The sequence below is a fragment of the Poeciliopsis prolifica genome, unplaced genomic scaffold (assembly GCF_027474105.1).
Source record: "Poeciliopsis prolifica strain line A6 unplaced genomic scaffold, Auburn_PproV2 SCAFFOLD006, whole genome shotgun sequence".
NCBI lineage: Eukaryota > Metazoa > Chordata > Actinopteri > Cyprinodontiformes > Poeciliidae > Poeciliopsis > Poeciliopsis prolifica.
The window spans coordinates 484644-505867 of NW_026562381.1; the positions used below are offsets into that span (position 1 = coordinate 484644).

The 21224-nt window shown below is 37.6% G+C and overlaps 1 protein-coding gene across 3 annotated transcripts in view; it reads left to right on the plus strand.

Annotated features, from left to right (window-relative positions):
• LOC129360430 (ecto-NOX disulfide-thiol exchanger 2-like) overlaps window positions 1-21224 on the plus strand; it is a 179717-nt gene that overhangs the window by 117098 nt on the left and 41395 nt on the right. For all 3 annotated transcript variants that reach the window (XM_055030641.1, XM_055030642.1, XM_055030643.1), the window contains one exon: window positions 16408-16563. In XM_055030641.1, the coding sequence (XP_054886616.1) occupies window positions 16408-16563 (156 nt within the window). The remainder of the gene's footprint in view (window positions 1-16407; window positions 16564-21224) is intronic.

Consider the following 21224-nt stretch of genomic DNA (forward strand, 5'->3'; position numbering starts at 1 on the left):
GGTTAAAATATTTCTCGGGTTAGTCAATATATCTTCCTCTCAGAGGGTGTGAGCCTCTGTATTCTTATCTTACCCGCACAATATCCAGTCCAACCGATTGCAATGCTATCTATAACATTAGGTTCAGCTTCACCCTCCCACTCTCCCTTTCTGAAGAGGCATTCTGCTGCATCTTTTCTCTCTCCTCAGTAGAAGCCTTTCCCTGAAATGCACTTTCATATTTGAAACACGCCAGCCTTGTGTGTCTGCGTGTGCAGATTCATGCGTGTGTCCGCGAGCACGCGGAGACGAACGGCCTTCCAAATGCACTCCTCAATAAAGAGTAAGGCTAACATACTTTCATGCTCTCACACACATAAACGTAAGCATGATATATTTGAAACATGGTAAATAAAAGCCTTTCAACCAAAGAAGGAGCAGCGTTTCATAAAAGCGGAAAGCGACAACATTTTTTAGACTGTAAGTGGGTTTTCAGGGTTATGTCAGCCTTTAAATATCTGAACAAGACAGTTTACTTTAACGGCTCATTTTCTTTTTCACACAGTCAACCTAAACGCCACACTGCATGAAATGTTGGCTTTAGACTTGCGTGTTTGTGGTGAAAGTAAACCTCTAGAAGAAATACTCAAAAATGACAAAAGATGATTATTATCAGGAGTCCAACAAACTTTGTTATTGCAGGGGTTGCTCTAATAAGTTTAGCATCTAAAAATATTTTTGATCTCCTGTTACAAAAATAATCCTTAGTTTTAGCTCTTAGATTTGTGGAAAAGAAATCAAATCAGCAAGGAAACAACCCAAACTAAACGTCATAGGTCAAAAAATTTGTTAAAAGGAGAAAATGTAGCTGGAGCCTAGTGAGCGAACATAAACACATCTTACCTAGAGTCGACATTACAGATGAAATGTCTTTTATAGAGGCTGATGAACCCCCACTGACATCCTTGCTTTGAACTTTATTTGCAGCGGTTTGAGTCCTTTTACAGCAGCCATTTAACTCCCTAGCAGGAAAAGCTCTCCTGTAACTAAAATCACTAATGGAGGCTATGCCAGTGATGCAATGTCAGAACTGTGAAGCTTGCAACCATAAAGGAAACGCAGTAATTAGCGATGTTATAAAGCTGCACCTGTGTTTAAGTTGAAATACCTGCTGCGAGTTAAGTTAATGAAACGGCTCTTACACTTAATCAAGTCTTCTGACAGTTTTTTCTAAAACAACCAGCTGAAATAACTAGTTGTCTTTGGTCTCTTTCACAGTATGTGATGTGAAAAAAAAAGCTCAGTAATAGACCTTAATGTTGGAGAGGAGCGCTCAGAGGATTTGCACTCACACAGGTGGTTGCACTCTTTAGACCTTTTTTATGTCACACATCATTTATTGGAAATAGATTTTCATTCTGCAATTTCAAATTCACAGGATTTACGCTACTGTGTCCCGATTTGAACCAGTTTTATTATTAAAGTTATGTCAATCTATCACAGTGTAAACCACTTTATTATACATGTGAAAAAGATAGCAATATGATTAAAAATTAAAAATAATTAAAAACTGATATGAAAATAGAAAAACAACCAAATGACTCATCCACATCCACCAGGAGAAACAAAGATCGGCCCAAAACATTAGTTTTACTCCCTTAGACCTCTAAGTGTCACTAAATATTGAGTAAGGAACATCCACATTAGGCTGCCACACCACGTCAGCTATAAACACAAGAAAATAACAAAGGCAAACAAAGTGCAAGTGGCTTTTTGCAGCTGTGACTGCGTCTCCAACTGGATTGAATTTTGACCAAGAATACAGCAATTTGACGAGAATGTTGCGAGTGAGACAGAAAGTGAGACCTTGGTTTAGGGTCAGGTAAAGCACATCCACTTTGGGAAAAATGCAAATATTTATCCATGGTGAAAAAAACACACACACACACAAAAAAAACATTTAGTCCAATTGTTGCAGCTTGGGTTGCAAGGGTCTTTTTAATTTGACAAATCTATCTGTAATTAGTATTTAGTGCAAAGCAATTCTTTATTTACAGTGAATAAAGAATGAGGCTTACATATGAGGCTTACATGCTTTTTAGGAATGTTTTGGGGGATTCTCAGTGCTTATCTAACCAAGATAAGCATTGAAACATTAGTCTGTAATTTGCCACTAAGTTACAGACGATGTTTGATGCCTCAGTTGGCGTCACAACTTGGACGTCAAAATGAGTGCTATTCACAAGTGGAAAACTGCTTATTGCAGGGTCCTCAACCCAATGCTCATCATTCTTCTCCTTTCTGGTTAATTAAAGAATGCAAATGTGATTACTTTATCTGATTAGAAAACAGAGTTTAAAGAGAGTGCAATCCAGAAACACCAAATCTACAATCAACTAGAAGAAGAATAATTACTTCTTACCTTAACAGTGAGGAAGGTTGATGCTGGGTGTTGATAGCGAGCTTTAAATTAATCAGGACTTATGACACATTAGACACTAAAGGTTTAGCTACAAGGTAGATGAAGAGGAAGTTAGAAGTATTGGTGTTAAAAATAACAACTATTCTTGTCTATTTCATTCCAGAATCCATTTTCTTCCCATTTTTTTCTTACATCAACTAAGAACCACAATAGAATTGCTGCTATTTATCTCCTCCCCTCACTGCAGAGCTCAATCAGACCATCTATTACACTGTATAGATGCCCAACTGAGAAACAACTAACAAGTACTTTCAATGCTCCACATTCATTAAGTTTCTGTTCCTCAAACAAACTTTAACAAAATAATTTTGATAAATGGACTTCAAAACCGTTCTTCTTTGCTGTGCATCACATATATGTCTGTAGTTCTCACACTTTTCTAAATCGCCCACGCCGAGAAAGCTTTCCTAGTGAGCCGCAGGAGAAATGTGAAAACGTTCTCGCTCTTCTCTTTCCACAGTTTACAATAACGTTTAACGGCAAGGTACCTCAAAGTTGGCTTCTAGAGCAAAACCTCAACTGTCAGGTTGTCTTTTATCAAATAAGTTTTGTATTAAAACAGGCCAGAGGCCTTTAAACAACCAGCCAAGTTTTATCATGAAGTCTTTCTCTTTTTTTGAAGAAAAGTTTGAACACAAAGCTTTCAGCACGTTCAAACAATGTCACAAAGTCTTACTCTTGCCTGTCAGGCTATATATTTTCCCAAAGCACCTTCAGCTTTGAAGTAATCCAGGTAGATTAGCTATTGACTCTCTATCATGACAGTACATCATCTCTTTCTTTTCGTTCACCTTTTAACTATAGGGAAGGATTCACCATCACTTCCTTTATCCTTACCTTGTGATGTTTTGTTTTTGTTTTTATTAAAATGATTTCAGCTTTATGATGGAGGGTTGTGTGAGTTTTAGGCACTTTCAGTTAGTCTGTTGGGTCTCTCATGGCTTTCATGCCACATTCAAGTTTGCCTCCGTTTCATCCACAGTTAGTCGTGATTTCACTTCTGTTTTTTCCCCCACAGCTGAGTCTTTTCCTGCCTTCAGCCAGGTGGATTTATCCAGGCAGACAGCTGGATAAACGGACTGCTCTTGGCAGAAACGTCAACACTGCAGCCTGACAAAACCCAGCATACATCAACTGTGATGACAGCTTTGTTTCTGCAGATGCGCAGAGCTTAGCTGTTTATTAGAAAGTTGTTGTTTTTTATATTTGTGTTAGGGAAATATTTGGGTTTTTAGTGAGCGATACGTTTCAGGCTACAGGCAGGACAAAGGATTGTGTACGCTTTGTGATTTATGTTGTTGTACTTGAGGTTATTGTGGTGTGTATCCAAGCATCAGTCATAATGGTACCTCGAGTTGTACCTAAATGTAAATTTGCACCGATGCGCTAAGTTTTTTGGGTTATTATTCTGAAATATAAATTTTAATATTTGCCCATAGCATTTTTTACCAGTTCAGGAACTGTTCACATTTGCTGTTGGTTTTAGTCTTGAAAGTTAATAAGATTAAACCATAAAAGCGCTGTCAGCTATACAGCACTTTGTACCTGCACAATAAGCAGCATAATTAACTTTTTTTTCCCAATAATACCAGATCCAAACTATATACTGAAACAGGATTAGTGTAACTGATTTGCTAAAAATAAAAAAGCTAGGTGTAAAATATTCTGAAATGTCAACATATTCAGAGATAAAATCTCTTAGCAATGCCAGACTTGAACGGGTCTTTTTATTGTGAATGTTTAATGATTATTCATAAGTGGAGATATTCCATGATAGGCTTAAATAATAAAATGAATCAATTTCCGATGACTTCAGTCCAGTCAGCCTCCCCAATCTTTCTTCAGCATGTGGTTGCTTCATCTTGAGTACCATTTGTAATAACTGCTTAATGATAACACCTAGTTTTGTACTTTCATTTGGGTCTACTGGTTCTAGATGTAGTGAAAGCCCTAAAAGAAGTCATTCAGCTGTTTTCTGGCATTTTGTTAATGGATTCTTGGTGTCTGGAAAACAAGCTATTTCAAAAACCTTCCATTTATTAAGCCTCAATCAGTGGACAGCATGGAGAGCCTGCAGTTGCAGTAACGTGTTTACAAGGCCAAGCTTCTGCAATCAATGAGACCCAAATCATTTGAGAAGACGCCACTGAGGGACAAACTGCGTCTCAGCTGGGAACCAATATCCCAACACAATATTGATCTACCGGCCAGACGTCAGGACATTTTACTGTAAGGAATCAGGGAAGGAGGGGTTCATTGTATCTCTGGCAAAAAAAAAACAAAAAAACAATTGATCTGGTGTTCAGCTCTGGTTATAGCTGCAGTTGGATTTTACACTTCTTAACCTTTAACATGATTGATTTGTATCTTTAGATTGTGCTGGTGTACGGTTTTCGTTCTGTTATGTTTTAGACATTAAGTCGGTGGCGACTATGGAATAGCACATTTGGTTTTCTGGAAGTCAGTCATTTTCTTCTCTGGCTAAACAAGGTACCAGAAATAAGTCAAGGATTCATTTCGTGGCTACAGTGGATGTGAAGTTTATTCTGAGTAATTATGACCCCTCGCTTTGATTCTGACATCATGGTGTCTGCGGTTTGGTGAGTAAAATCCCTGATACGCTGTGGAATCAGTAGGAGTCAGCATCTGGTTTTAACATGTTGGACATCTGACACAGGGAACAAAAACTCCTCCTCTAGCGGAGTTCATTACACATTATGTTTCCCCAGCGTTTATCAGTGTTTTCCCTTCTTCAAAGCAGAACCAGATGTAAAGCTCTAGCGTTCTTCTACATCCATCTCCAAATACAGACCTCCCAACCTGGTCTTTATTATTTGACATGGCATATTTTATGTTACTGGTTTCTTGAATGTACACAGCACTTCATTGGAGTTAGTCTGACGTATATTCCGCACAAGTCGATTCCTTCTGTTTATGGCTTTAAAATCTTTAATGTTCGTACTTTGAATCATAACACTCAGTAACATTTGTTTGCTATTTAATGGCTTTGTAATTTTTTGGCTCTAGTTAACATGAACGCTACCCAGCAGGAGCTGTTTGATGCTATAAAACCAAAAATATGGCACAAAAGTTCAAGTTAAAAGCAATTGTTTAATTACAAACTTTGCTACAGCAGTTGGAAAATGATTTATGCTTTCCAGATTCAGTTAGTTAAGGGGTTTTCTGAAAAGTTCACATATTTTTACTTCGCTATGAACATCCCACTATAAGTATTCACACAAAGTCTTAGATTGCTACATTACATCTTTTATGAAACCTTATCATAGCTTCTGTCTATCTCAAAAACGGTCATGCCAACGTGATGCCAGAAAAAATAAATTAGCTGGCTTTGCAAAAGCCGTCATAAGACTGATGCAGAAACTCAGCACTTTTTAACAGCGCCTAAGCAGAACGGAGAGAAAGTGAAATGTGCTGAACTATGTTTCACATGTCATTTTGACTTGGTCCTCCACTTAAACACCATCTCATGAAAAGCCACCACCTTCTTCGTATGAAGGCTGAAAATAGCTCTGCTTTGTCTTCTGCTGATGCCCATTTTTCTATTTATGTCCATTTAAATAGAAAATTTAAATGGTTGAAAGTACAAAGTTATGTCATCATGTAAACACAGCTGAGGGAAGAATGACTACACCAAAATAAGTGAGAAACCCCTTTATCTAAAAGTGCATGAAATATATTTGCTAACCTCTAATCCACCCTCTAATTAGTTTGAGTTTTGTATGAATGTTAATTATAACAGCTTTGAAAATGTATTTAAATATTACCCCAAATGTATTGAAACACACTCCATAGATTCAATTTAATTGGCTAACCTGGAAAAGCTAAGAGTGAAAAACAAAAACTCCCCCGGTGATTCTGTGGCTGGTGAAGCCATAATTTGTCGGGCTCACGTTGTGCATCTTTTTTATATAATGTTTACGTTAACTGAGACTTACTCAACTGTCTTAAGGTCCTACCACAATAGTTTGTGGCTGGGGTCTTGGATGGCTCATTGAAACCCTTTGCTTTGGTTTCTTTCTCAGCCATTGTCAAGGTTTTCTGCTCTGTTTGGGATCACTGTCACGACACGGCTTGGGTCACATTTGATATAAATTAGATCTGAACTTTTTAGATTTTGCATTTCCTTTGACCTTCATGTCATTTTGATGGGAAATCCAGTCCAATATTCTTCATCACTGTGGAATGAATGACTTTATTTCAGAAATGGCCATTTAACCATTCCCAGGTTTAACTATTTCTTTTATGAAGTAATTTTGCTTTGTGGTAACACAAATTTTCATGCTTTTATGGAGATAGTCTGCTGATAATGATGCATTTTATTTGCATTACCAGAGTTACTTTTCTATGGAAGCACCTTGGGTTTGATTCGACTTCCATGTTTCATTTGATTTTCTTTTAGCTCAAGTTAGATTTAACCTGCCAAACCTATATTGTGATGTTCGTAATTCAATATAACTCAAAGAGGATTTGTTGTCTTCTCTTAATAAATGAAAAACATCAAACTTTGGATGGTAAAAATCAAGCTCGATTTAGTAACATCCTTTTAAGCAAAAAGAGGCTCAGCAGGAGTGTTAGCCTTAGATATAACAGTTTTACTTGAATCATACCTCTTATTTGAGTGTATGGCTTTCTTCCTCTTTAAACCTGCTCTCCAGTGAAATTATTAAAGTGTCGGCTGTCACAGTCACACTCCACCACGAGGAAAGCACTCAGCTCTTCACACATGTATTTTGAAGTTATCAGAATTAATTTAGATACATGGACACACACATGCTCAGATACTCTGGAGAATAGATAAGCAGCTTCCAGGGGCTGTCAACTGTTCACTGAATAAACAAGTATCCCTTTTGTCTGTTACATCCCACTCACCCTCATCTGTGCCTCACAGTCGCTGCAAACCCCAAAGCTCGATACACAGGGAAATATGTGGAAAGTTAATGTCATGCATCATTAGCTACTCATTGATAAAGTCCCTTATATGTTATTTTAAGACTAGTGGATTATTCCCACATGTGTGTTTACCTGGATTGGCATCAGGAAATGAAGGCAGATCTCCATAAATTAGAATATAATCAAAATTGTAATTTACTTAAGTAATTTCAGTTTTAATGAAACTAAAACTGAAATTACTGATATGTGCTGTAGATATGTTCTACACATATCACTGGAAGGTTAAATGGAAGGAAAAACTGTTGGAAAAGGACGCGCATGCGATGTGGATTACGATAGACCAGTGGAGATTTTGAAGTAAAGTTCATTCGGTTGTTTTAAGATGGAGAAGGCGTGGCCTACAGCTTCATTCAGTGCAGTATTTTCTCAGTGTGGTTCAAAATCCTCCTTTTCAGATGAAATTACACTACACTCTGTTTGTTCACTTGGATTTAGCTGTTCGAGACCAAGACTGACCCAGAAAAGCTAAAATCTGTGAATACTTTAGACTCCATCTAAAAACACTCATAAGTGGCTATTTTAATAGTTCAAACACCAAATGTACCTTACAATGCATTCATATATAAAGTGGAAAAAGCCAAGGGGGAAAAAGCAATAGCTGTTTCAGGTAGCATTGCATCAACCATCAGCTTCTCAAGCATTTTCTATTGAATATTTTTTATATACTCTTCAAAAAAAGTCTAGGAAAAGCCTTTTTTTCACAAATAATTTGGACTCAATAGCAAAATCAAACAATTGGTAAATTTTCTAATATTGTATCATGAATAGGGGCGTGTACTGTACTTGTTTGTTTGAAAACAAGGTCTGATAGTTTGGAGAAGGAGTGGACAAGGACAGAATCCAAATTGCTGGAGATGCAGGGTAAAACTTCCACAGTCATGACTTTGGGGAGCCATGTTTTCTGCTGGTGAAGGTCAAAGGTCACATTGCAGCAGTCTAGATGTTACAACTCTTCATGCTTTCCTCTCCCGACAGTCATTATGGAGATGCTGATTCCATTTCCTAGCAGGATGTGAAATGAATCACACTGTGTGCAATAGTTCTATGTAAAGTAAGAGTTTGTTTTTGAATTAGGTTGCTGAAATAAAATAACTTCTCCATAGTGTTTAAATTTATTGAAATGCATTAGCTAAGTGTATGATGGTTGTGGCTGTATGTAGGTGAAAGATCTCCTTACCTCAGGCTTGCAATATGTCAGAAAGAAACGGAGCTGCAGCTTTACTGCTATTGAAATGGGACTTTTCAGAGCGTACTTCTCCATTTACGACAGCCATGTTTCCCCATTGATGGCTGGGTATAGTTAAAGGCTTATGTGGCAGACATAGAATAAAGGTTCCATGGGGAGATATAAAGAGGTTGATTATTATTTAGATGTTATAAATTCAGACAATGGTGTAACTTTTTTGACAGAAGGAAAGTTTTTCTCTTTGGCCCCTGGGCAACGGCACCCAATAGGTTGCAGTAAAAAGAAATCAAGCTGGAGATGTTCGGATAAAAAAGCAGAGATGGTGACTCCTGGCAAAGATTGTGAAAGGCTTCAGCTGGCAGGGTTCCAGGTGGCATGGCTATCTCGCCTCATTAGAGAATATTATTCAGAAACGCTTGCAGCAATTGCCTGTCGTCCCTTCAACCTCCCACCCACTGCAGAGAGCTAGAAGGGACGTTTACCCTGGAAATCAAGAGGAGGGGAAAAGGGAGGAGTGAAGACGATGACATTAATAGCTAAGGGCTTAACACAATCAAGTCGTCTTCTTTTTTTTTCCAATAATTTGACTTTTTTTCTGTCTTCACATTCTGATTTACAGGGTACTCAAAATGCAATTACTTTGAACAGACCTCCAGGACAGAGTTTAACATCAAAAGGACATGATCAAAAGGAACAAGAAGGAAAAAGAATGAGTGTAATAATCTCAGAGGCAGTTACACATGTGTCCGTTAGCACATTTCAGAGCAAGAAGACGCATTTGCGAGTTTCAGTTCTCCAACATGACAGAAAATACAAAGCAAAGCTCATTGACAAGCTTGGTAAAAAGGATCAGACGGATGCGTGGCCACGTGTGGGTGGAACCGGCCCCAGGTTTCTTTTATTGTTCTTCTTCAAGAGAAGCTCTGTGCTCTTTACCTCTCTGCGGAGATTCTACAAAAGCGGACTCATACATCCCTCCTCCATCACTATAAATGCACAAAATGATGGCTAACAGTTCAGCTTATACCTAAAGTGAATTATTCAATAGGCATCAATTATTAAACCATGTCTGTATTGATTAATTCACTGATGAGTCTCTTTACAGATGAAACCTTTGGCTCTTATAGTCCTAAGACTTTGACATTTGATGTTTATCCTTAGCTAAAGGTAAAGCCAACAAGCAGACCATTTAGCCTTCAAAAGGCAAAATTATTTTTCTCTACTTTAAATACAGCACATTTTTCCAAGAACATTTTGTTCCAAAGGCTTTGGCTACTACGTTTGTGAGAAATCTAGTCATTACAGAGTCTGCTTTTGGCTGCAGTCATTGTATCATGTGGTAAAAGTGTGAAACATTTTGTTTCTGTTCTACTACAATGCTTCATCGAGGATTTTGGATTTTCTTTACTTTTGTTTAGTTGTTGATCTGTTCTCTTAAAATTTTTGCCAGGAATGCCTCCAGCTGCCTATTTATGTGCAGTGGTAGATGTTGCTTATTAACTTCATTCATCTTCCGCACTATCAGTACTAAATCTAGTTACAACATTGATTAATCAATTTTAAAGCCTTATTGATCTGCTGTAATGCAGTTTGTGTCAGGGGGTTTACTCTATTAAAGGGAAACAGTAAATGATGACAGCCAATAAATGAGCTAGGTAAAATATCATCCAAGACATTGCTATTACATGAGTGAGCTTGGCTAAGAAAAGCAATATAGTCATTCCAACCACTTACAGAAGAAACCCGTAAAAGAAAATTGGCAATAAAAGTTCATTTATGTTCTGTCAATGCTTAGTGTTTGAACTTTGAACTCATCTGTTGCAGAAATAATTTCTGATACCGCTACTTGACTCACCACCTTTTTAGTTTATCACCAACTGAGGTGTTAAAGGGATCCCTGACGAGTTGAAAATGTTGGCCTTAATATGTTGCAATTTTTCTATTAGCCTAAAAGTTGTTTGTGATGCATTAAAAAAAATCAGAATTTCTTCAAAAATCGTATATCTTTATTATGTTTTTCACCCACGTAAGTCACTATTTCTTTACCTGCAACGTGTGGTGGGGGATGGAGGAATGCCAGTAGCAGGAGCTAATGTGAAAAACCAAACTGGAAGATAATAAATGGATGTTTTCTGAAAGGAAAACACCACAAGTTCTCTCGTGTTACTTATTTTGTTGGCGCACTTCTCTTTACATATAGACAAAGGGTATCGTTACGCTTTCCATTCTTCTGTTTCACACATCCTACTCTTGTGTAGCATTGATAATGTTGGTGTCATAAACTGAGTTGCAAATCTTAGTTTTACAGTAACAGTGTATCAGGGCAGTTTGCAGGTTTCTAATTAATAATGGTCTTAACTATTTTTTATATTTTATTCTGAAAATATCTGTTGTAAGACCCATTGTTTTGGCTGACATTCAAATGTTAGTTTTCACTATTAGAGTTCTCACAGCTGGTGTGATTATGGATGCTAAGGAAAGAAAAAAAAACTCCTTATAAATCAGTAGTTTGTTGAAGCTTTTGAGTCACTTTAAGTATTCATTTTGTGCACACCTTCATTATCCTTTCATATTCTTGTGGATGAATTTTGCTCCATTGTTCTTCACAACAAGATTTGAATTTATTTCTGCACAGACATTTCTTCTTCAGTCTCATTTGCACAAAGGGCATTTTTCCAGGACTTTTGTTTCACTGAGTTGAAACTTTCACTCGCAAATTTAATTTATGAATTCAGAATGATTCACATTGAAAGCCATTCCCTATTGACTCTCTTTTCTTCAAACACTATGACATTAAGTACTTCAGTATGAACAGCATATGAAGCAATGCTTTGAGTTTATGAAGGAGAAGAACATATTTGTGTCTGTACAGGAAGAACCAGAAAGAACAGAGAGAAATATCACGAGCAGAATAAAGAGGGAGAAAATCGCTGACTATCTATGCAAAGATTTGCAAAAAATTGATGTGCTTTTACTAAGACTTTTTAAAGCTGTTTCATAAAGCCACCCAGCCATCCATAGACGTTAATCCTTGCAGAGTTATGGGTGGGGTCTCTGCAGAGTTATGGGTGGGGTCTCTGGGTACACCCTGGACAGATCACCAGTTCATCGCAGAGCAACACAGACACACACAGAACAAACAACCTTAATGGATCACAGAAAATGTCTGTCAAAACATCCAGAAAAATCATCATTGAGCGAGTTAAATGGAGCAGAGTGACAATGCTACAAAAAAAGACAGTCACAGGAAAATGTAATCTTTAAAGATCTTTCTTAACAAATTGCATTTTAATCCCAATACATTCAGGTTGTTTTTCTTTAAACTGTTGAAATTGCATGCCACATTTAGATGCTTCAAATTAATCTACTTACATATACAAAATAAAAATGGAACATGGGGAGAAATTAAACTCATTTTGTACAGCACCGTAAGTCAGACTTGCAGTCCGGCACATTCCTCGTTGGTTATTTTTGTAAGTTCTCTCAGGATCGCCCTGTTCAAAGTTTGTGAGGATGTCCATCCCTGGGAAGTTTGGAAGCATCTTAGAAGTTAACCACTTTTTTTTCTCAATCTAGTACAATGCAATTGAAATAGTTTAAAAATATGCTTAAAGTCCCTGTTTTTTTGGGAGGATTTTTTCTTTCTCTTCTGCGACCGAGCATGCATTACTGAGAGTAGTGGTGTCCATTGAGGACAACCCAAACTGTATGGAAGAAATGAAAACAGCTCATTCTCACGCTGCCGTCCAAACCGTAAAACGTTTCCAAATTCAAATCCGGATCACAACAGCAAATCCCAACAGTAAGAGCAGCTATTTATGCAGAAAACTACATGCTCATCTGTGTCCACTTACTGCTTGCATTATAATGAGTTGTAGCTGAAGAAGAGAGAAATAATGGATTGTCAGTGATGAAACGTGTCCTCGAGCTATTTTGTTCAAAATGGAGATGAGAGAACTGTGGTGAGGCTGGAAATCCTGAGGAAGAAGTAAATAATCTCCTTTATTACACACAGCTCTGCTACATTTTGGCTTCAGGTCCCAAGCTTTTAATGGCCAGGGATAAATACACAGGCGAACACGCACACACCAGCACTCAAACACTCTCTTTAGTGGTGAAATGAGCAGCACCACAGTGAAATAGCACCCTGATGTAACCAGATCGTTTTCTCCATGTGCTCTGAAATCTAGTTTGCTTTCCATCGATGTAGGAACTCATAAGCATATATCCTCTTTATACCACTGGAGAATTGGTCTGTCAGACAATAAAGCGTGTCTTCCAAGGTCCATGTACATTGTTTTCTTTGGGTAATCTCCCATAACACTTCTTTTGGTGTTGATATTCTTTATTTTGGGGCTTTTTTTCAGTTTTTTTTACAGATATTGCAGCTTTGTCAATCAACCACCTCTTATCTTCTCTCCTGTTCTCCATCTTTATTCTTCTTTCTACTACAACAAGAAAAAGCAATCAATCGCCTAGCAACAAAGATACTTATCCCAGTTCCTCTCACACCTGGTTAGAGACTGATGCTGAGGTCATCAGTAGATACAGAGTTTTCATTCATTTTCTTTTAATCTTACTTGATGGGCTCATTTTTCCCTCTCTCAGCTTTGTCCTTCAGCCGGTTTTATCTGTCTTAATATATTTATTTCATCCGGTCCTTTTCCAGGCACACTAATCTGTGTCTTTAGGAGTGTGCATATTTCTTTATTCGCCCTCACTCTCTGTCATTTAATTCATCAATTTATTTCTATTGCTGTGTGCTTAAAGGAAATTGGTTTCCAGGGAATGTTTCTGGATCCATTTAAGCCAAGTAGATATGAAGGAAGTATTTTCTTTGACTTTACTGTCACTGAAGAGCCAAAAGATAGATGTGTGCACCCTGGCTTGAGACAAAGTTATGCATTTTTTGTGTTGTACTACACTGTGTGCATAATTATTATTGTATGTTAATTATTGAGGATTATCTTTGCTGAATCACCAACTACATTGTGGTTTATCCCAAATGTTAGTAAACCCCAAACATGAATGATTAAGAAGATAAGAGGGAGTTTTGGGCTTTCTTAAGAGAATATCAATATGTGTAGTTATTGGTCAGCTATTGTTCTGCAGAGTTATTACACAACTAAATGAAAAACACACATTTTCCCTTTTCACTTTTATATTTTCATTTGTTTAAGTGAAACGAATAGCTCAATGGTTGCCCATAAACATGTCTGACATTTCTTTTAAAAATGGTGATCAACATAGCCACCATAACTGTGATCAGTCTTCCAGTCATGGAATCTATCAATTTCTTAATCAGTTTGATTATCAATGTTTTGTGCAGCAGTAACCACAGCCAGTTTAGTTTGTTTTCCGTCACTGAAAATCCTGTTTAAGAACTGTCCACATGTTCTCAATCCAGTTCTGATCAGAGGAGGAAGGGTCTCTTTACTGGCTACTTAGGTAGTACTTGAATGCTTGTGATGAAGCGTTGTCCTCCATTAACATTATTGTCTTTTTGGGAGAGACAAGAAACTTCCTCCTGCATCACTGCTTAAATAAAGTCTTCCTGTCTAACAACTGGAAAAATTAGTTGATTTTGAGCCCATCTTTACAACGTTCCAACCGACTCATCTTCAATATTATCTGGTCCATACCAGTACCCCACCTCCACCTTCCTGGTGTCTGAAAATTGAGCTCTCTAGCTGTTATTGATCCAGCCACAGCAAGAGTATCTTATTTCATTGACAAAACCCTTAAAAAATCTGTCTTCAGACAATTCTTGGACCCGTTTAGACGCTTCAACTTGTAAGTCTTGTTCAGTGGTGGTCGGGTTTCAGCCTCTCTGACCCTGACAATGTTTCTGGGACCTGAACGTTGTTTTACTTCTTGATGCTCCAGGAAGGTTGCAGTTATGGAATATGACTGAACAGGGTGATAATGGATTCCTGGTGACTTCACACCTGAGTCTTCTGAAATCGTTGATGGTTAATTTGCAGCTTTCTTTGCTCAGCACATTTTTTTGCAGCCCCGTTGAGTATGTGCAGCAAATTGTCTGATGGTTTTATGATCGAGCCTCAATGTCATTACAGTCCTTCTAAAAGACTTTTTGACTTCAGAGTCAGTTAAATATATATATTTGACAATAAAATAATCTGCCTAATAATTATGCACACCTTGATGTTGACCTCATCAGGCCCACTTTCTAATTACACAGCTACACATTACCTGCTCTGCTTAAATCCATTAAGCATGTCGAGCTTGAAGTAAAGATATGTGAATAAAAATATGGTCATAAAAAGTGTGCACGCATTGTAGAACATAAAATCCAAAACAAAAATACACTGGATTTTGTGGTAGTACCCTTGAGGGAGTCTTTATAACTTCATGGCCTCCATTAGTTTGTTTGTTTTGGACTTTGTGCTTTGATCCAAATCAAGCCCTGAAGGGACACTACAAAGAAAAAAAACAGCAATAATGAAAATCTTCAAACACATCTTTAAAACAAAGTGAGAATTGTTGAGTTGCCATTAAGGTTTTCATGGTACGTTATGCTGTATTGGTAAACAGGGAGCGTTTTTCTACCATACCACACAGGCACTGACATGTATGCTGTTGCAGTTGAAAAGTAGTAATTACGACTTTACCGTGTAATTAGTGGGTGAAGTACAGCAGAATGGTTACTGCAGAATACTTTACTGAATGTTATTTTAACATACCACAAACGTAAGAAAACATCACCAATACAAATGATGCTAAGGCAAGCAGAAAATGGGCTCTGAAGCACGTCAGCATTTGTCTCAATAACAATTATTTTATGTCATTTTAAATAGTTATGATTCTTTTTGGATTGAACTGCAGTTTCATTCTTGTTATCTGATTCTATTTTGTACACAGTTTAGTTGTTGTATGTAACCTGTTTCAGTGTTATTTAGAATTAGTCTAACCTTAAAGTAGCGAGGGTCTCATCTCTGCTGTTTCTGCTTTTGATGAAACAACCCGCATAGGCGTTTTTACGTCCACGCTAAAATAAATCATTTGAGGACTCGTGTTTTGATACGTCGAATCCATCATGTTGGTTTTTATTTATGCACATCATGATACCGATTCCGTCGACTCTCACTTGCAGTCAGCAAATACCACATTCTGTAAAGTAGTTTTTCCCCCTTTCCTCATATCTAGGATATTGCAGCGTGCACATAATTTTTGGTGAAGGATTTGTTTTAGTGAGCAGTGCTCCTGCATGCTCACACGTAGGTGCATGCGCATTAAGCAACCTGCCGTATAAATGTCAGCTCCAAATCCTCTGCAGGTGAAGCCGAGGCTCATAGTCAGGATGCAGAGATTTGCATTTCACAACATTCCTCACAGGCACACAAATACACTTAAAAAGCCGGTGTGGCAGCTTCGGATGCCACCGTTGTTTATATGCATGTGCTTGTGTCCATGTAGTCACGCCCCACTGTGTAAATCAATATTGCAAATAAATCTTGTCTGTGATGTAGGTTTCAGAGCCAACTACATTATCTGTGAGTTCATCATTCAAACAGCTGGGGTGACAGAGAAGGAGTGACTCAGTGAAAACGTCTTAAAATATGCATGTTGTTTAACAGATGATTTATTCATGAGGGGTCTGTGTTTGCCATTAAATGTAGGCTGCTGCTAAGTCACTGATGTTGATTCACAGAGGGGGGAAAAGTACACAGTTTGGAATGCAATGCAATAGATTCTCTTTGTGTTTAATCGATATTGGACCAGAGTTCTGGGTTGAGTTAGAACATTTCTGTGTCTGTCTTGCTTCCAGATTTTGATCCTAACCTTGGCATGATGGCTGGAATCACCCCCATAAACCCCATGATGCCCGGCCTCGGCATGGTGCCCTCACCCGTCTCCCAGGACGTTCCAGTCGTGAAGGAGATCATCCACTGCAAGAGCTGCACCCTTTTTCCCCCCAACCCTAGTAAGTCACAATACCAAACTAATCCTACTTTAGGCCGTTTCCACATGTGAAGCGTTAAACACACTAAGACACTGCGGGGCAGCAGCCAAAAGGAAGAAGAAAAGGGATCTTTATGAGGTCATCCTCTGTTGACAAAGGCAGAATAAATTGAGAGAAACATGAGAGGCTTGTATTATCTAACAGTTTTTGTAATATGAAAAATTTGGTGTTCATTTCCTTTTGCTTTTTAGACTCAACGTTTGCCATGAAATTGTTGGAACTTTACTTCAAGATCAGAGCAGGTCTAATCTTGGTTCTGCACATTATCACAATGAGTTTTACATAAAACAACACAGATGGATGAAGCTCAGATTTCCAGCTTTAATTCAGAGGAGGAACAAAAACATTGCATAAAAATGTGAGGAACTAACACATTTTTTTATTTTTTATTTTCAGGGCCTCAAAAGCAATTGAATGATTTAAAAACTGAAAACACACAATGTTCATTCAGAATACATGGTTGAAAAGCCTTTGCTCATAGACATCTCTAGATGTTGGGTTTCCTCATTTTTAAAGCTCCATCAGGCCTTTGCTGTTTGTGGGCCTTTCTGTCCGAAGTTTAATCCTCAATAAGTGAAATTCCCAGTTGGAATCATGTCGGGTTTCTTACCCGGTCATTCAAGGATTTTCCACTTTCGTAATCTCCTGATTACTTTGACATACAGTGGTTTTGGATCATTGGATCATTAATATAATCTTATCAAATTGACTCTATTTAGTTGGATCTAAGCAGACTGCATGTCTGTGGCTATCTTCCAACCAACTAAATGACAGTATGTAGCAACATGTGGGGGAGGGGTATCACTGCTTTGCATATTTCACCCGCTACCTGACTGAATTACAGAACTTTTTCAGCGGATTGAAAACTTTAACTTTTTGAAGTTTTATGCATAAAAGATCCGTCTCTGAATTTTACAATAAAAGAAGATCAAATTTTTTCTTTGCTAATCATATAAAGAGACACATTGTGGAAATTTTTTAGGTCAGAGTGCCTGAATACAATTTGTTTAGAGATGTGTGACTTAGTCTGTCATTTATGAGTGATTGTTGGCACCTTTTGCTTTTGAATTTTATTGTCTTGCCAACAAACGTGTATTTTTTTAAAGTAAATATCTAAATCTTGGAGTGTTTTCATTTTTGCACAGACAGAATATTAGTTCTATATCTCTAGCTTGTATTTTCACTTCAATAAGCCCTTTGAAGCATATACAACAGCCAAAACAAGTTAATTAAAATTTTACTTCAGCTGCAAATATTTTTTCTTATTCACCTCTCAAGAGTAGGAAGAGAAATGAACAGTTTCAGGAGAACTTGCAGACCCTAAGGTTAAATAAAGGATCAGCTTGCCTAGAAAATCCCCAGAACTTTAAGTCCTGTCACAATCAATCTCTTAAACAAGTGAAACTTTTTTCCCATGTTGCTGCTGCCGTGACACGCATACATGAGTGGAAAAGTCAATGAGATTTCTCAATTTGTTTTAGACTTATCTTGATGTCATTGACTTTTTTTAGCGTATATCTTTTTGCTGTGGGGTTCAATCTTTAGTCCAGCTTTCCTTTCCCACCTTTTGTTTTTCCGCCATCATTTTATCTTTCCACTCCTCTGTTTCTTTTTGTCCAACCTGCTCTTTGTTCCTTGTTTTGATCCCCATCTCTGCATAAGATCCTTGGTCTTGCCTTCTTTTCCTTTTAAAAAAGAAACGGCTAATCTTAAGGCCCAGTATTTTCATCAGCCGGGCAAAACCGCCTGAACTTGATTCCCCTCATGAAAATCTACTAACTCAACAGGCAGACACCCGGCATGTGAGACACCCAGAGGGAACCGCCTTCTATTACGATGGTGGTGGATTGATAGTGCAGCCCTGCAACCCTCGGAGACGTGCTGCCAGCGTCTGCAGAACCTCATGGTGTCTCTTCGAACAAATTAGTCTTGAAAAGGGCCAGGAGAAAAGCAGCTCATGTGTTGGTCTGTAATACTCACATCCATAAGTAGATAGAATAGGTTTTTTCAGCATGCAGACATCACAATCACCAACCAATTAAGATTGGTGTAACAAAATAAATACTTCTGATAAATATCACTACCATAGAAAGGCATCCCAATCAGCATACTTTGAGAACCGATATGATGCAGGTAACCCAAAGACTTGTCTTTAATTTATGGCCACAGTAGTATTTCTGTTGATACCTCAGTTGATCATTTGTCCTTGAATCATTTCAACAGTAAAAATTAGATATAAAGAAATAAGAGTGCAACACCTTATGTTAGAAATCCCCGACATGAAAACCTAATTAGTCAAGCTTTTGTCTTTTTTAAATTAAAGGAGTACAGAATTGAGCATCTTTAGTGGATGTCTCGAAATGAAGGTATTTTCTCTGAAAAAGTCAACAAATGCATTTGTTTAGCTTAGAATTTTGTTTTGGCAGGATTTTCTTATATACTGGCATTTAAGGACGCTGCATCAGCCTCATGCAGTGTTCACTAAACATACTCCCTATAGAATTACCGTCTTTATCTTGAATCGACCAACGTTTTCTAAACCAGCCTGTTCTAAGACAGCAATTTTTCCCTATTCATCCTTTTTGATATGAGCTGAAAGTTTTGCTCTCACTCTCGCACAGCTTTTCCATTAACCATCTAGTTGTGCACACTGAAATTATGAACATAAATTTGCTCAGTGGATAAATGGCAATTTTGAAAAAAAAAAAACAAACACTTTTTTTCAATAGAAAGTTTATGGGTTAGGATGACATAGTTTTTCAGCCATTTTGAAATAGATCTATTTCACACCACTTCAAAGGAAACATGTTTTTTTTTTTTCTTATCACATGATAAGAAAAACACCAGTCACACATGACTGGTGAAAACAACAAGACATGTAGCTGGCTCACAGTATTTATACACTTCTTTACTGTTTAAAATTTTTGAAATGTTTTTTTTTTTTTTTTATGTCTGTTAAAAGGACAGCTGCTTTCAGCAGGAACTGTGGCTTATGCACCCATGAATAAGCAGGTCTCTGATTCATTCTATTTTTATAGTATTAGACATCAAAATTTCATCTCTTAATTCATTTCAGTCCTATGATCAAAGGTCACTGGGACATACCCAGAAATTGCAGAGCAGATTAAATGACCGAGCTGGACCGAAAATATTTCATACTCTGACATCAACTCTTAGCAGCAACACTAAGAGAGGAGAAAATTAGATTTGATTACCTTATTGAGTATTTTTAGGACTGTTTTTGTCCTATAATCTTTCCTGGTTTTAAAGTTGGCTGTCTGCACAAAGAGGCAGCAGTTTTCACATGGGAAGAAGTAAAATGTGGATGGTATATTAGTTTAATTTCTGAGGATTTTAAGTTTTAGTGTCTGTTTCACTGAAGCTCTGGTTTCTCCCAGTGGGACACAGCAGACAGGTGCAATATTCTAGTGGCATGTCATTATTTCAGACCGCATGCTGTCAAACATTCTTTCAGATGTGAAGTTGGGATTTTAAAGGAGAATCTATCAAGAAAGTGAAGTTTTTGGCGCATGAAGATGTAAAAAAATTTAAACTTAGAAGCTATTTTAATTTTTTTTGGCTCAAGAATCTTTTATTTAAACAGATACTTTTGAATAAAAAAGTTTCTGCTTTGATTATCCCCCTTTTCTATATTGTTTGTGGAGTACCAATCTGCCTGTTTAGCTGCCCATTCAACCTGATTCTAAACTAATTTAAAGCCTGGGAGGCCACCTGTTGGAAGCAGGGAAGCGGCTCTCAGTCAGTGCTGCAGATTAGCTGCTTTAAGGCTTTCAGCAAACATCAGAAGGAAAAGCACTTATGTCTTGACGGCCAGGTTGCACATATGGTGTCCATCACAAGTAGTCGTTGCCCTCTGGCTGCATGCTCTCAAGCTGGCACTACGTGCAGCATCCTTGCTCACTGACCTTTTAGTGGAGAAACAACAGCCCCCTTCAGTTCTCCTCCCTCTCCTCCTAATTCCTCTTCTTTTCATCCTGTCAGTGTGCATCACCTTTAACATGTTTGAGATTTACATCCTCGAGAAGTTAGTTTTTCTTTGTACTGTTCACTTTAACTTTTCGCCAGGCGTTCACCCTGTCTATTTCCACTTCTGCTTTCTGATAAAGCACTTTTGTTGCTTTTTCTAAATCCTTTGTGAACTTTTTTTTTTACTTGACTTTAGATCTGTGGAATCAATTAGATTTTGTTTGCTTATCTTTTTCATTCGAAGCTCCCTGGGTACTCCATGGGAGGTTTTTATATTCTGCAGATGATAAAATCGATTTTTTACACACTCTGTTTACCTGTCACAGGAAAAACAAAACACTGGTTATTTGTCTCTGTGGAAATTGTTAGGAGTTAAATGTGAAGCTCATGGGATTAGAAATAATAGATTTTTTTTCTATGCACATAAAAAGAGATTGCAGATGTTACAATATTCATGACTCATCTTATTGCTGTTCAGTCAACTGTGTGCTAAATGGCTTTAAAAATAGACAATCTAAAAACAACAAAACGAGGAGAATTGTCAGAACATCCACAATTGGCTCAAGCTTGTGGTGCTAAAAACCCCGATGCATTCATATCACTGCCTGCTGTTTGTTCTAAGATGACATAAATGA